Source organism: Solanum verrucosum, unplaced genomic scaffold, assembly GCF_900185275.1.
Source record: "Solanum verrucosum unplaced genomic scaffold, falcon-dt-bn FXZP01000047.1, whole genome shotgun sequence".
Lineage (NCBI taxonomy): Eukaryota > Viridiplantae > Streptophyta > Magnoliopsida > Solanales > Solanaceae > Solanum > Solanum verrucosum.
This window is the reverse complement of record NW_026020155.1, coordinates 1437592-1450824: the sequence shown is the minus strand read 5'-3', so window position 1 is coordinate 1450824 and position 13233 is coordinate 1437592. Positions and strand designations below refer to the sequence as shown.

Genomic DNA, 13233 nt, shown 5'->3' with positions numbered 1-13233 from the left:
GATGATGTGTGGATTTTCAATAACTACAAACAATGATCGGGCTCTTGTACCAGCAACATTGAACCATCTCGGATTGCTTTAAAATCCCAAATAAGACATCAACAAGTCTAACAGGTGCAAAAGCAAATTTAGATTAGGACTCACGTACATTCCGTGCACAAAAAGAACAAGTCAATTCATTTTACCTTATAAGTAAAGTTTATATCTTCACGTGTGCGAGGTCACTCCCTTTTCCTGACTTTTTACAATTCTAATAGAAGAGAAAAAATATTTTCCTGATCAATGAGAGACTTATATCTTTTTACATCAGATACGAAAATAAGGGCGGAAAAAGGACACACAAGAATAAACAGAGGATGCTCCAAGAATTTCTTCATTTTTTGCATTACAAAAGAAATTTTTAATGCCAACATTCCCCCACCAATAGAAAAACAAATAATAAAAAAAAATTCTAGAAAAAAAAAAGAATATGTATTTAAGTGTCAAATCAATTTGAATTGACACATAGTAAAATGAGGCAACAACTACATCTACAAAATGAAGTACTCTTGAATTGAATGGATTTAAGGTGAGACTTTCCTACATATCATATTTTTAATAAAGAGAGGAAAAACTACCCACAATTTCTCTTTATTCTTTGCTTACAAAAGAATGTTTTAATATCAATAATAATATCTTTGATATTTATCTATTGTACTTAAATATCTAAATGTCCTAGAAGCTCAAATATTTAAAGTAGATAATATAATTATTTAGTTATGTTTCTACTTAAAATCAGCCGTAGATAAGTATAGGTACAGATGACCTTATTCGTACATTTGTAATCAAACCAATTCAATAAAGCCGTTTTCCCTCACAAAGATAGTTCTTTTTTAGCAAAAGCTTTCAACTTCACTTATTGATCTTGAACTAGTAAAAGGCCTCTTCGATTTATTTTTCTTCTGCTATTCTCAAAAGTGAAGTCTTATTAACCACTTTTACAAAGGTGGCTTTTAGAAAGCTCATTTTTATTTTATTTTTGACAGTTCAATGGTTCGGTATACTTCTGTTACAAATGAGAGAGTGAAACTCCAAGATTACTACATTCATCACTATTTCTTCTTCTTCTTTTCCCTTTGTCTGATCAAATTCTGTCTTTGGGAGTTACTGAGAATTTGATACAAGGAGAAGAGCAAAAAAAGAACAGAAAAATCTTCTGTCCTCACTTGGACAGAGGATTAGATGGTAATCAAAGTCATATTGGAAACAGACAACTCCGGAAGGCTTTACTTCACATTTTTACTCAATTATAAGGCGAACAGAGAGTTCCTCTGTGCTTTCTCGTTGAATTCTCTATCAACTTCTTTTCGTTGCATAATAGATATGAAATATGAATGATAAAAGAAGAAAACATCCAGGAAGAACGATGAAATGACACGAGTTACTATTGGAACTTCCAATTCTAGGAGGAAAAGTAATATCTAGATGAGTAATGATCCGAGGACTAAACTGTTAGATAACTAAATTTCAGCAAATGTCTTTTACTGTAGTAACAATCAGAAATCAGAGTTTCTGGAGATCACAGTGATTGGCTGATTGCTTGTAAAACTTCCATCTTCCATCTTCTATCAACATACTATATTCTTGGTAAGGGAGGAGCAACTTTGATGGCCTCCCAAGATTGATTTGGTGTTTTCCCCAGAATTTGGGTTTGATATTGAAATTTTGAGAATCTAGGCTTGGGGTTCCCAATAGCAGGGACTAAGTCAAGAATACCAGAGATGTCTACTATTTGGACTGCCACAAGCATTGTCAGTGGTTCAACGGGCATTTCATCCTGAACACTGATAAACTGCAAAATTTTACCATATTGAAGACCACTTATGTACAATCCCTAACAAAAGGGGTTGAGGAGAAGGGAAGGGTGCAATTAAATTGTATCTACATATTTTCCACACCATTTGAGATCTCTTCAGTCCTCCTTGAAATACATCATTGAATGTCAAGGCGGTACCGTTTGCAGCACAACCCTCAATTTGGCAGGACGCGGACCTTTTAAACCAAATGATCAACATCTCTTCACCTGGGGCCTTAGCTGAGGTGGAGGATAGATCCTATTACGGTTGATGCCATCACATTTTTGTCGTGGAAATGCCACTCAAGCACTAAGAAACAAAGAGAGACAGCATGTAACTGCAAAAGCAGCAATCTCTTTTTCTCAAGGAACCGATGGGTTTGCAGCTTCTACTGATTCTTTAGAGTTCTTTCCAATTAAATCGTAATTAATAGAAGCCAGCTGTGACAAGTTCTGGAAACATCCAAGGAAGAAAGATGGAAGGCAAATTAGATAGAGAAAAGAGGTCAGTTAGTACATTAATTAGAGAAATATAGTAACTAAATCTATCGTGTTCACTAGTTCCTCTCAAACAGCAGCAAGAACATCAGGTCAAATGTGCTTGTCAATTAATACTCAAGAAATCATTAGAATATGTAAAGCAAAAACAAGAGATTCATATCCATGAATGTTATTCAAACAATAGGGTAGTAGCAAGGCAGCATTTCTCACCTTAAACGAAAAGTTACTGAAGGAGTAATTCACATTCAGGGAAGGAGTACTAAAGTCTGCTAGATTACCGCATTCATCTCCCTGTTATGACAAATTCTGGGTTAGAACAGTGATAACAACAACACATAACAGCAGTTAGTGGGTATAGAGAAAAAGAACTGTGTTAATTTATGTATTTGAATATCAGAGGGTCAAACGGCAGGCAGGTATAAACCAGTAGTCCTTCTCTGTTAGAAAGCCAGGTCATAATCAAATTTAGACTTTGATATGCTCTGCAAATCTGAGAAAGGTATACCTCTTCATCTTGTGGATTGCTGTATGAACTGCTGCCAAATGAAGCATTGCCACTCTCACTCAACTCATAAAAATCGCTACCTCCATTGACATTCTCATCTTCTGGATTCCAAATGTAACGGCTCATAAAATAGCTAGTGTCATGTGCATCAGCAGATGGGACAAACGTAGCCTGTCGAAATTAATTACAGTATTATTATTCCTCCACTGAATAAATCAGTTTTATTGGAGAGTGGAGAGAAGATAGAAAGAGAAAGAAAACCTTTTGCCTTGCAAGTGTGTCCCAGTTGATATCCCTAAAGAAAGGAAGTCGCTTTACCTGTTAAAATAAAGAAGGTAAAAAGGAATAAACTTGAATTTTCTTTTACATTTTGCATTTATAGAAGTAGCTGGATTACAGTGTAACTTGTTAATGGGAGATTTTTACCTCTCCTGACCCTGTTGCACCTAACCTTTGAATTGGGTTTTCGTTCAACAACCTTACGAAAGCAAAAATAAAGTCAAGCACATAAGCAGGCAGCTTCCTAATCACGTATCAAATATCTTCTTGATAAAAGCTACTGAGACTGTTATGAGTAGTATAGATAGATTATTTAAACATGTGAAAGAAAATGGTAAATATCAACCTTTTTTTGTATTTTTTCTAGAAAGCATATAGTAACTTCGAGGGTAGATGATAGGGGTTTCGTTGGCCTTGCCAATTCAGAACCACAAGTCTGGTAATTAACTAAAACCAAGACCTTTGTTGCAAGACTTACTTGTTAATCAAGTCATATGCTTCTACGCTCATTTCCTCTGGTATCTTGGGCCAAGGTATGTCCCTGTTAATGATATTGTCAAAAATTTGCTGCAACAAAATAGGAGCTTGATATTAGATTCTATCACACTTTTATACATGTCAAGTGAAATAAAAAAAACTACTATGAACTATCAACTCATTAGCAAACTTCTTCAAAAGAGATGAAATGAATATAGAGAATTTGGCCAATTGGAGCCAAGAAAAACTACCATACGCAGAAAAGCCCTTATTGAAAAACCCAAATAACAAGCAGAACGAATAAAATAAAGTTAAAAAGCATTTGGCTCTTAAATAGGTTCATACAATTAATATAGCAGCACCAACAGAACATAAAGAACCTAAATGCTCCTCATGAAGTAATCTGTTTCGAAACAATTGGTCATAGATCCAAGAATTAAAAGCACCGGAAAAGCAATCTGTTCCAAATTTTAACAACCAAAACATACCTTCTGATGCATTCAGAATTAATTGTATTGCACTCACGAATGTATGACAAAATTAGAACAATGTAGTTGGTGCAACCAATTATATAACTACATGTTACAGTACCCCAGGACTGTCAACTCAACAAAATAAGAAAACAGGATACCCAACTATAAAGGAAAACACTCAATGTGGATATTTTAACAAGAGGTGTGAGCGGTTGGTTGTAGCACGAGTTAGGAGAAGGAGAGGTAGTCTGAAAAAGAACTAGGAGGAGGTGATTAGATAAGACATAACACAACTTCAGCTTACTGAGGACATGATCCTAGATAGGAAGGTATGGAAGTCGATGATTAGGGTAGAAGGTTAGCAGGTAGTCGAATGTTGTCACACTTTAGGTGGGAGAGGCAGGGGCTAACCCCATCTCCTCTCCTTCTTATTTGTAGTAGTATTTAGAAATCACATAGTTTCTTATTCTTCAATGGATTTTACTATTGGTTGATTCATTTGCCTTGTATCTCGATATTTTGTTGTCATATTTTCTTACAACCCTGCTTCGAATGTTTGGATTAGCTTATTTTAAGTAGTTTTTGACTTTTAAGCTATTTTTTATTTTTAGAGGTGTTTGGGAAAGACAAAAAGTGTTTTTAAACACTTACTTTTAGGCCATAAAAGTACAAAAATAAGCTAAAAGCCAAAAGCTAGGTATGACCAATTTATGGATATTAGCTTATAAGCTACTTAAAAAAAGTCAATCCAAACACCCCTTTACTTCTCTTTTGAGACCAGGATCTATTGGAAACCGTCTCTCTTCTCCACAAAGGTAGTGATAAGGTCTGCATACATCTTACCCTCCCCATACTCCACTTGTGGGAAAGTTGTTGTTGTTGTGTCCTTCCAGAACCATAAAGCTCATCACTAGTGTGTTACAATCATGGAACACACTCTCATCCATCTCTAAGGGGCGGGATCTAATGTTTTTGTTATGGGTTCACGCAAAACTAGTTGTGTTTGCGTTGTACTGCATTTTGATTAAGAAATTTCACTAATATCTATAAATATTTGAGTAGGAACCCATAAACTTTAAATCATGATTCTGCCTCTGTATCTCTAACATGTTTCTCCATATATTCAACTATACTTTTTGGTGAAATTACATAGGAAGTTCAACATGAAGACTGAAAAAAGATACACACAATCATCCAAGTTCATGCTTCAAATCAACTTATTTGTCACAGTCTACAATGAGGACTGGTTATCCTGCAAAACTACAAATCTGTGATATCCATCTTAGGGGGAAAAAAGTTGCAAAAGAGAGGGAAATCCTGATTTAATGAGATTTGAAAAGCATTCAACATTGATATAATCTTGCATCTAAAATAGCCTTTAATATACTAATCAGCATTAAAATCAAGTAACAAGTAAAAGAATAGTTAACTCTACAAAAGAAAAAACTGTTGAGTTGTCACAAGGCATGCCGAGGCCATCTCTCCTTGTCTAGTAGTCTGCAAATTATCAGACATAGAAAGCATACCTGAGGATGTTCTGCATTAAAAGGAGGAATACCAACAAGCAGCTCAAACAAAATGACACCCACTGACCACCAATCAGCTGTGGCACCTAGAAAAGAAAAATAGATTTATTATAGCAGAACTCATAATGAAACTTGTAAAAAAATATATGCACTCTCTCTCCTACTAATCAGACACAGCTTGGATTAAGAATGGAGATCACGGTGTTGATTTTACTTAACAAATATTTTAGGTGAAAGTAGAAACTTCCAAAATAGTTCTCAAAAGCTGGTTTGATATGAAACATGACGTGTCTAAATGTGAATTCTTGACTAGTAATGGAGATATAAGAGTCGTAGAAGTTCGTCAAACTCTTTCAGATGTTCCAGAGGGAAGTGCGCTGCATAAACTGGGAAAAGGGAGTAGTTTGTGACTATGAAAGATCAATTGTCAGATGGGTCCATACCATGTCCCATGCCGAGAAGTATCTCAGGTGCTAGATAATCAGGGGTGCCAACAACTGCATTTTTCTGCCTCTGTTCTCTTTTGAGTGAATTTTCATCCATCTTGGATCTATCTTCCCCAAGATAGGCAGAACTTGGAACTGATGGTCCTGCTAAGTCATCAGTGCTATTGATGAGACCAACCTTTGAGAGCCCAAAATCTGTTAACTGTTATTATGAGGATTAGATTGTGAGAACTAGGAACTAAAAGAAAATACAAGTTACATAAGATGTTGTCAAGCTCTTTAAACAATTGCCTGAAATTCAGCTCAACTTAACGACAATAACTCCAACACACAAGCTTTTGGACCTTTAGAAAACTAAAAACAGTAGTAGTCTCATAAAAGTATTTTTTTACCTTGATGTGACCGCTTGGACTAATCAACAAGTTATCTGGCTTCAGATCTCTATGAATGATATTTAAAGAATGGAGATACTCCAATGCAAGAACCTGAAAAGGAAAAATGAGATTTATATACAACTTCTGAGAATGGTAGAGAAGTTGGTAGCATGTTGAAGTTTAGCCAGCCTATTAAATTAGTCCTTACTAGTTCTGCAATGTATATACGTGCCATATCTTCCTCTAAGCAGCCCAGATTTCTCAGCAATGAAAAAAGATCCCCACCATTTAGGTACTCCATGACCAGATAAAGGTTCTCCCTGCATGTGAAGGAGTAAAAAAAGCGGACCTGTTCACCCACCAGATAACCATTAGTATGGTTAAGTGCTTTGTTTCTTATTTTAACAGTTTGATATATGTTAATTTTCAACAAATAAAACTTGGTTCACGAAGGAAGAGTATATCTGGCATTGACTAACCACAAAAGGATTGCGGACTGATATTAAAATGTCTCTCTCAGCCAATATACTTTCTACTGAATTTTTGCGTATCATGTCAGCCTTTTTCAAAACCTGTGAAAAATAGGGTCGTTAAATTCAGGAGATGAATGGAACTACGACCTATACTCGGTGGGAAAAATTCAGGGAAGGAAGCTTCCAGACTTTAATTCTGAATAAATTAATGGATGGAACCATGGTGTATGTAGGCGTATGTTAGTTTCAGCTAGTTGCAACACATACGGACTGATAAGAACATCTCCTGCAAATTACTTGAAATTATTATCCTTCAATGGGATACCTTGATTGCGAATAAGTCACCTGTTGCCCTTTTCCTGGCGAGGAAAACTCTACCAAAAGCTCCCCTACTGATTGGTTTTATAATTTCAAAATCTTCAATAGATGTTCGTTCCTTGGACAATGTATTTATAGGGCTTGCACGCATACTGCGACTTGAATCATCTTCTGTTGAACTGTCCTCGTCACCTGTGGTATTGGATGGTTCCACTCTTTCATCTTCAATGTGCCCACAAAGTAATATATATTTCTCCCTGTAGAGTTTGAGAAAAGATGCAAAGTAGAACTAGAATGACATCTGAAGTCAAGATGAATTAGAATGGAAACATAATCTCTTCTTAATTTCTGTGAATGTGATCAGTTTTACAAGAATAATAAAACTTACTGCAATAGTTTCTCAATACGTCTCCCAAAGGTCTCAACAACAAGAGCATCCACCTTCCTATCCTGGATTGCATATTTTAGGTCTTCAAGTCGGTCAAGCAAGTATTCCAGTGTACTGTAATCATTGTTGTTTGCATTGGAAACTGATCGAGCAATATCCAATAGCTTATTTATCTGCCATGATTCTCCACAATATAATTAACAGACTTAATCAACATCCAATTGACAAACAAGGTGCCTATACTATTATAAACCCCAAGTAGGTGGTACTAGGAGTATAAATGTCTAAACTATGACAACAACCAGAATATGAAAATAATGATCAACAACTTATAGTGTTTATAAAGATGCAAACCCCAATAGTAGCTTAGTTGGTGGTTCAATACTCCTACATATGCAAACCTGAGGTTCATCCTCAACTTCCTGCTACTAACTTCAACATTTTAGGGCTACCTTGGTCCATTTGTGGTCGTGTCTTTATGCGCACCATCTACCTTTTTTAAAATTTTCTTGAAAACACTCTTAATTACATTATTTTACGTTAAGTTTTTGCAAACAATTTCATGTAAAATACAAAAGTAAAGTATTATTCCAAAATATGAGCAGGCAGCAGAAGTTTGCCATAGTTTATAATAATAACAATATGGGACTACTGCCTGTTTGATTATTGGGTTTTAGGGAATTACTAGTAAAAATAAAACATAAAAGTTTAGGAGGTAGCCAGAAGAGAGAGAGAAAAGATGAAGTTTGGAAGAGGCAATTTACAAGGGAACTCTTCTGAAGGACGCACTAACCATGCCATGGACCAAAAAAAGACTTGGGGGGAGAGCGAAAGAGCACAAACATGTAGTTGAAATTCTTCTGAAAGGGGCATCAACTATGTACATGAACCAAAAGGACTTGGAGCAAAGAAAGCCTTGGCCTTCTTGTCAGGGAAGGATCTAGGGGGGCGGGAGGGTGTTGACCCGAACCCCTATGCAAAAATTACACGGTATATATAAGGTAATTTTTTATTTTTCTGTATATATAAAGATTTTGAATTCCCTAAACATAATACTAGAGGTTGGCTTAGTAGTTTATGGAATTCAAAATTCATCTTGAGTTCCAAGTTCAAATCTCAAAGAGTACATTTTTATTTTTCAAACCCCCTTAGTGAAAATCCTAGATACGTCACTGCTTCTTGTTCCAAAATAATTCCTTTGTATTACTGCCACACTTCATTGATGATTTATTTTTAATTGAACTCCAGCTACCACATACAGTAAAACCATAGCACTTTACTCAGTTTGATATTGGTATCTCATAATTGCTAGATATCAGCTCTTGTACCATTTTTAGATTTTTTCGTTCAAACCAACTGGGATAATTATTCTGTCATAGTCCTCTCACACAATTTCTTCCAAATTCATAATACCAAGAAACTACTAAAGTTAACTCAAATCTAGAAAATAACCTATAAATCGAGAACCAGCAGAATTACATTAACTGTCAATTATACAGAAACAGAATAAAGGCTCAACAATCTCAATCATAGAACTTTCTTAATAGAACATCTGTCACCATATGAATTTGCTGAACTTCCCATCAAGAATATTAAATATGTTTGAGCAAGACAAGGAGGCAAAACAGTTGAAAATATAAGATAGGTAACTTTGATGAATGATTTCAAGTACCTTAACAGATAAAACAATGTATACCACAAAAAGCCTAAAATATCTTTAACTGATGAAAAGAAAAAACACCAAATCCTGTAAATGTCAATAAGAAGAAACCAACTTTGCAATAATGACCGCATACGAATAAGACCAACCTTTGCCAAAGAAAAGTTTCTTGTATTAGATTGGGATGTCCTACTCTCTATAGCACAAATAGTTGAATTTGGGCTAAAAATATAGTTTAAACAAAAACAGATATTTTATAGTTTGTATACTTTAGCGTACATTATATCTTTCTTAACAGTTATCCAAAAGAAAAAGAAGCAGCAATATGTAAAGGTTTGAGTGAAATGATTTTAGCTGTATGTAGTAGATTGCAAATGTAACGGTAAGATTAAAATGAGTAACCTCAAGAAAACATCCAGAACTGAGAGGAAAGTACCAGAAATTTCATTTCATTTTCTATACCTGCTGATAACTTTCATGTTCAGATACCATTATGCGTCCACTCAGCATCAGCTCAATCTGACCAGTTCGTGGAGTCACTAAAGGTGACCTAGGTGTTAAGCTCCCAGCTAATGACTGTTTCTTAGATGTGTCAGTCAAGCTGTTGACATTTTCCAGAAGACATCTACTATCAGACTCAGGAAGACAATCTAGCATGTCTTCAGAGCATCGCTGAGACAAGCCATTCTGCTTGACTAACAAGGCATTCAACTCTTCAGGCATATTCAATGTAGACCCTCTTGATACATCAGGACTTCCTGCCCCTGTGTCTGTACTCTTTGGAGTCCATGATTCAAGTATTCTTTCAAGAGTATCCACAACTCTTTCTAATCGTTCATTTACTGTCCATCCCTTTAAATCACATCTATCAGCAATCGTACATATTCTCGAGTGCTGTTCTACGTACACAGTTGGTATTTCAACTTCGCATATTCGACAAATAAATGAATCTTCATATGACAAGCAAGGTTGATCCCACATTCCCCAATTTACCTTCTTAATCTTTGAAGTTTCCTCAGAATTCTCAGGAGGGCATAATGGAGTGTTTCCAAAATGATCCATCTCCTCTTTGTGTTGCAGACTATCAGTCTTGTCCTTGGATGGGGTGGTTTCAACAGAGTCATTGCCCCTGCGGCTTCTGTCAGCTGCAGAAGGAAGCTTCTTCCATGACGACATTCTGTAGCTGTTTGCAGCAGAAGAAGCAACACTTTTTGCAGTGCTAACCTCCAAGGTATCTCCGACTTCATTTGTGCGGTCATGTTTAACAGGCAGATTGCTTTGCTCGTATCCTAGGAACTTTTGACCTCTTCTTGCACTTAAGTCCTGGCTTTTTGATCCACTAATTCGTTCTGGATAAAATCCAAGGTCACTAAGTTGGTGAAAAGACAAAATGTGGTCTTCATCATAACCACTCTCCTTCTGGAACTGCACAAGTCTAGTGCAACGAGTGAGAATAAACAGAAGGCGGGTGTGAGCTTGTTTTATGGTTCCCACAGGTAACTCTTGACGGTGGTCATCTAGAGTCTGAACAATGCCTTCACACTTTGACCAGAATTCACTTGGTGGCATCTTAGTGCAACGCCTTGCTGTAACCAGCAAATCTTCCAAACTCTCTCTCCATTCAGGATGAGATTCTGAAGTCTTCTCAAGTATCCCAACTACATCTCCTGCAAATATGCCTAGGTCAGAATTGACCTCTTCCTTTAATTTGTCAAATTTTGCTCGAACCATCACCATAATTTCCTGTGAATGGCATATCAGACAGTAAAAAAAGGATAAGCATGTAAAAGGCCTCAGGCAGCAAATGTGGCATAACTGGAGCTAAGAAAAGCCAACATACTTCCACACGCCCTAGAGCACGAGACTTCCAAAACGGAAGTGGGCGGACTCCTTTTGAATTTAGTTCATGAGAGAAGCTCTTGATATCTGGAACTCTCTTTCTACGACCACTGGTAGCTCGCAGTATAGCCTGAAAACGTGGAGATTGCATTTCCTTGGAAGAAGCTGCATGACTTCCCTATTTTGAGAAAAATTACAATGAATTTGCTTCACCAAATGATTAAATTAACTTTTCCAAAAAGGAATATAAAATCATGAAACAAAAGGAAATAAAGTAAAAGGTGAGTTCACCTCTGCACTTGAAATACTTGGTGGCGGCACTTTCAAAGGTCTTGACTGACTCCATGGAACTTCTTTACCTGAAAAATTACGCACTATTCAGAGTGGTAGTTATATGTTTCTTCAGTGATTTCTCATGTTAAATTTTAAAATTCTCAAACAATCTTCCGCAGCCACCACATTTGTAAAATAACCAGTATTGTTTCAGTACAAAGACAAGGGATCATAGCTTGTTTCCGAATTCTCTTATGGATGGAGACATTTAGATTTAAGAAGCGATTTCACATTTATAAGTTATAAAGTTATTTGAGATTTCAGATCCATAGAGGTGCAAATATTCCAGGTTTTGAATTGAGATACACAAATCAAAACTACTGCAACCAAACAACCCGAGAATCTTAATATTTCTTTCACAAGGATATAATTAAAGGGAACGCAAAATCCACCTTGTTCGGAAGAATTTCCAGCAGGATGTTGAACAACGGAGGATGATTTAGAGCCTACGCTGTCGACTCCATCAAATGGAGTAACGAAAGAATTGCAAGCCCTAAGAGGTGATGGAGAGGAACGAGTCCTTATATGGTTTAGGCCGAGAATTGAAGCCTCGTTCGTCAACGATGTTTTGCTTCTGCTTTCATGATCTTCCTCCTCATTAGCGTCTTCATCAGAAAGACTATCTTCAGCAACTGGATGGTGTCCCGGTATAGGAGGAATCTTCCTTAGCTTCAGATTAACGGACGGCGACGTTGAAGGCGTCGGAGGCGCTTGGCTCCGGTGGGAAGAATGTGAACTGGTGGCGATCGGATTTAGTTTTTTTTTCTCAGGCTCGAGATTAGCGGGAGTCGTCGACATTGTAGTTGATTGTAGGATTAACGATCCGGTTCATAATTGCATGGTGATCAAAGAAGTAATTGATATCGCTAATCATCAATTATGGTTAATTAAGTGAGAGAAATGTGATACTAGAATGGAAATTAGGATTGGGAAATCCAGATTTTGGGATAATTAAGGGGAGAAGATTAAAGAGTTTGAAGAAGAGGGAGATTTTCGCGGGAAAGGGGGAAGTTAGAGGGTGACACGCAGGGAGAGGGGTGTATGAAATGGACAGAATTGGTTAATTCACTATATTACGTGCTTCCAACTACTGCGACATATGGTAGTTAACTTGGCAACTACCTTTGAGAAGCAAATATTTTAGGGTGTGTTTGGAACGAAACTAGAGAATATTTCATGTTGCTTTATTAGTAAGAAGAAAATATTATTCTAAAGATATTTAAGTATAATATGGGTAAATATAACAATATCAAACCCGAAATAATCCATCATTAACACAAACCCGAGCACCTATATTGATCACAACTCGAGATTCGACCTGACCCCAGCACCGGCTCATCCTGAAACTCGACTCAAACCTGAGATTCGAGACCTGACTCCTGTCCCAACTCCTGATCCCAAGACCAACTCCTAACTCTGACTTGAGACTCTAGACCCAACCCCTGATCTTGACCCCGACTAAAAACTCGATCCTCAACTCGACCATGGCCTAACCCTAATTCATGATTCGACTACAACCCCAACCACAACTCGATAGCTAATTAACCCTGAACATAATCCCAAACTAGGATCGAGATCCGACTAACTTGACCTCAAGTTAGGTCTGAATTGGACTGGTTAGTGAAATTGAAAGAGAATTTGAAAAATATTTTCCTTATTTTATAGAGGAAAGTCACTTTCCTTGAATTGAATTTGAGGGGAAAAAGTCCATTTGGAACAAGGGGCATTTTTGTCATTCTTCGGTCAAAATTGTCGTTAGACCTTCTGCCAGAACGCTTTATCAAGCCGATAAACTCCATTTCTCACC

At 36.7% G+C, this 13233-nt stretch overlaps 1 protein-coding gene across 2 annotated transcripts; it reads right to left on the bottom strand.

Moving 5' to 3' along the window:
* Positions 1-1675: 1675 nt before the first annotated feature.
* LOC125828285 (probable serine/threonine protein kinase IRE) lies at positions 1676-12484 on the bottom strand. 2 transcript variants are annotated; one of them, XM_049507595.1, is made up of 17 exons: positions 11819-12484; positions 11385-11452; positions 11095-11271; positions 9717-10997; positions 7595-7767; positions 7214-7463; positions 6895-6987; positions 6624-6764; positions 6434-6526; positions 6039-6243; positions 5596-5681; positions 3598-3686; positions 3267-3318; positions 3102-3158; positions 2841-3011; positions 2546-2626; positions 1676-2287 (listed from the first exon to the last, which is right to left on the bottom strand). In XM_049507595.1, exons 1-17 carry the CDS (start codon positions 12222-12224, stop codon positions 2198-2200), a joined length of 3513 nt encoding a protein of 1170 aa, XP_049363552.1. In that variant the 5' UTR covers positions 12225-12484; the 3' UTR covers positions 1676-2197. The 2 variants fall into 2 exon arrangements, 1 of the variants encoding a protein (XP_049363552.1); XR_007443041.1 differs by lacking the exons at positions 1676-2287; positions 2546-2626 and having other exon boundaries at positions 2849-3011; positions 3598-3660.
* Positions 12485-13233: the final 749 nt, after the last annotated feature.

Excerpts from the sequence above, each read along its gene's own strand:
- LOC125828285 (XM_049507595.1), bottom strand. The coding sequence starts at position 12,224 with ATGTCGACGACTCCCGCTAATCTCGAGCCTGAGAAAAAAAAACTAAAT. Across the intron at positions 7,464-7,594 it reads CGTATTGAGAAACTATTGCA|GGAGAAATATATATTACTTT; the intron begins GTAAGTTTTATT and ends CAAACTCTACAG. Across the intron at positions 2,627-2,840 it reads GCAATCCACAAGATGAAGAG|GGAGATGAATGCGGTAATCT; the intron begins GTATACCTTTCT and ends TTGTCATAACAG.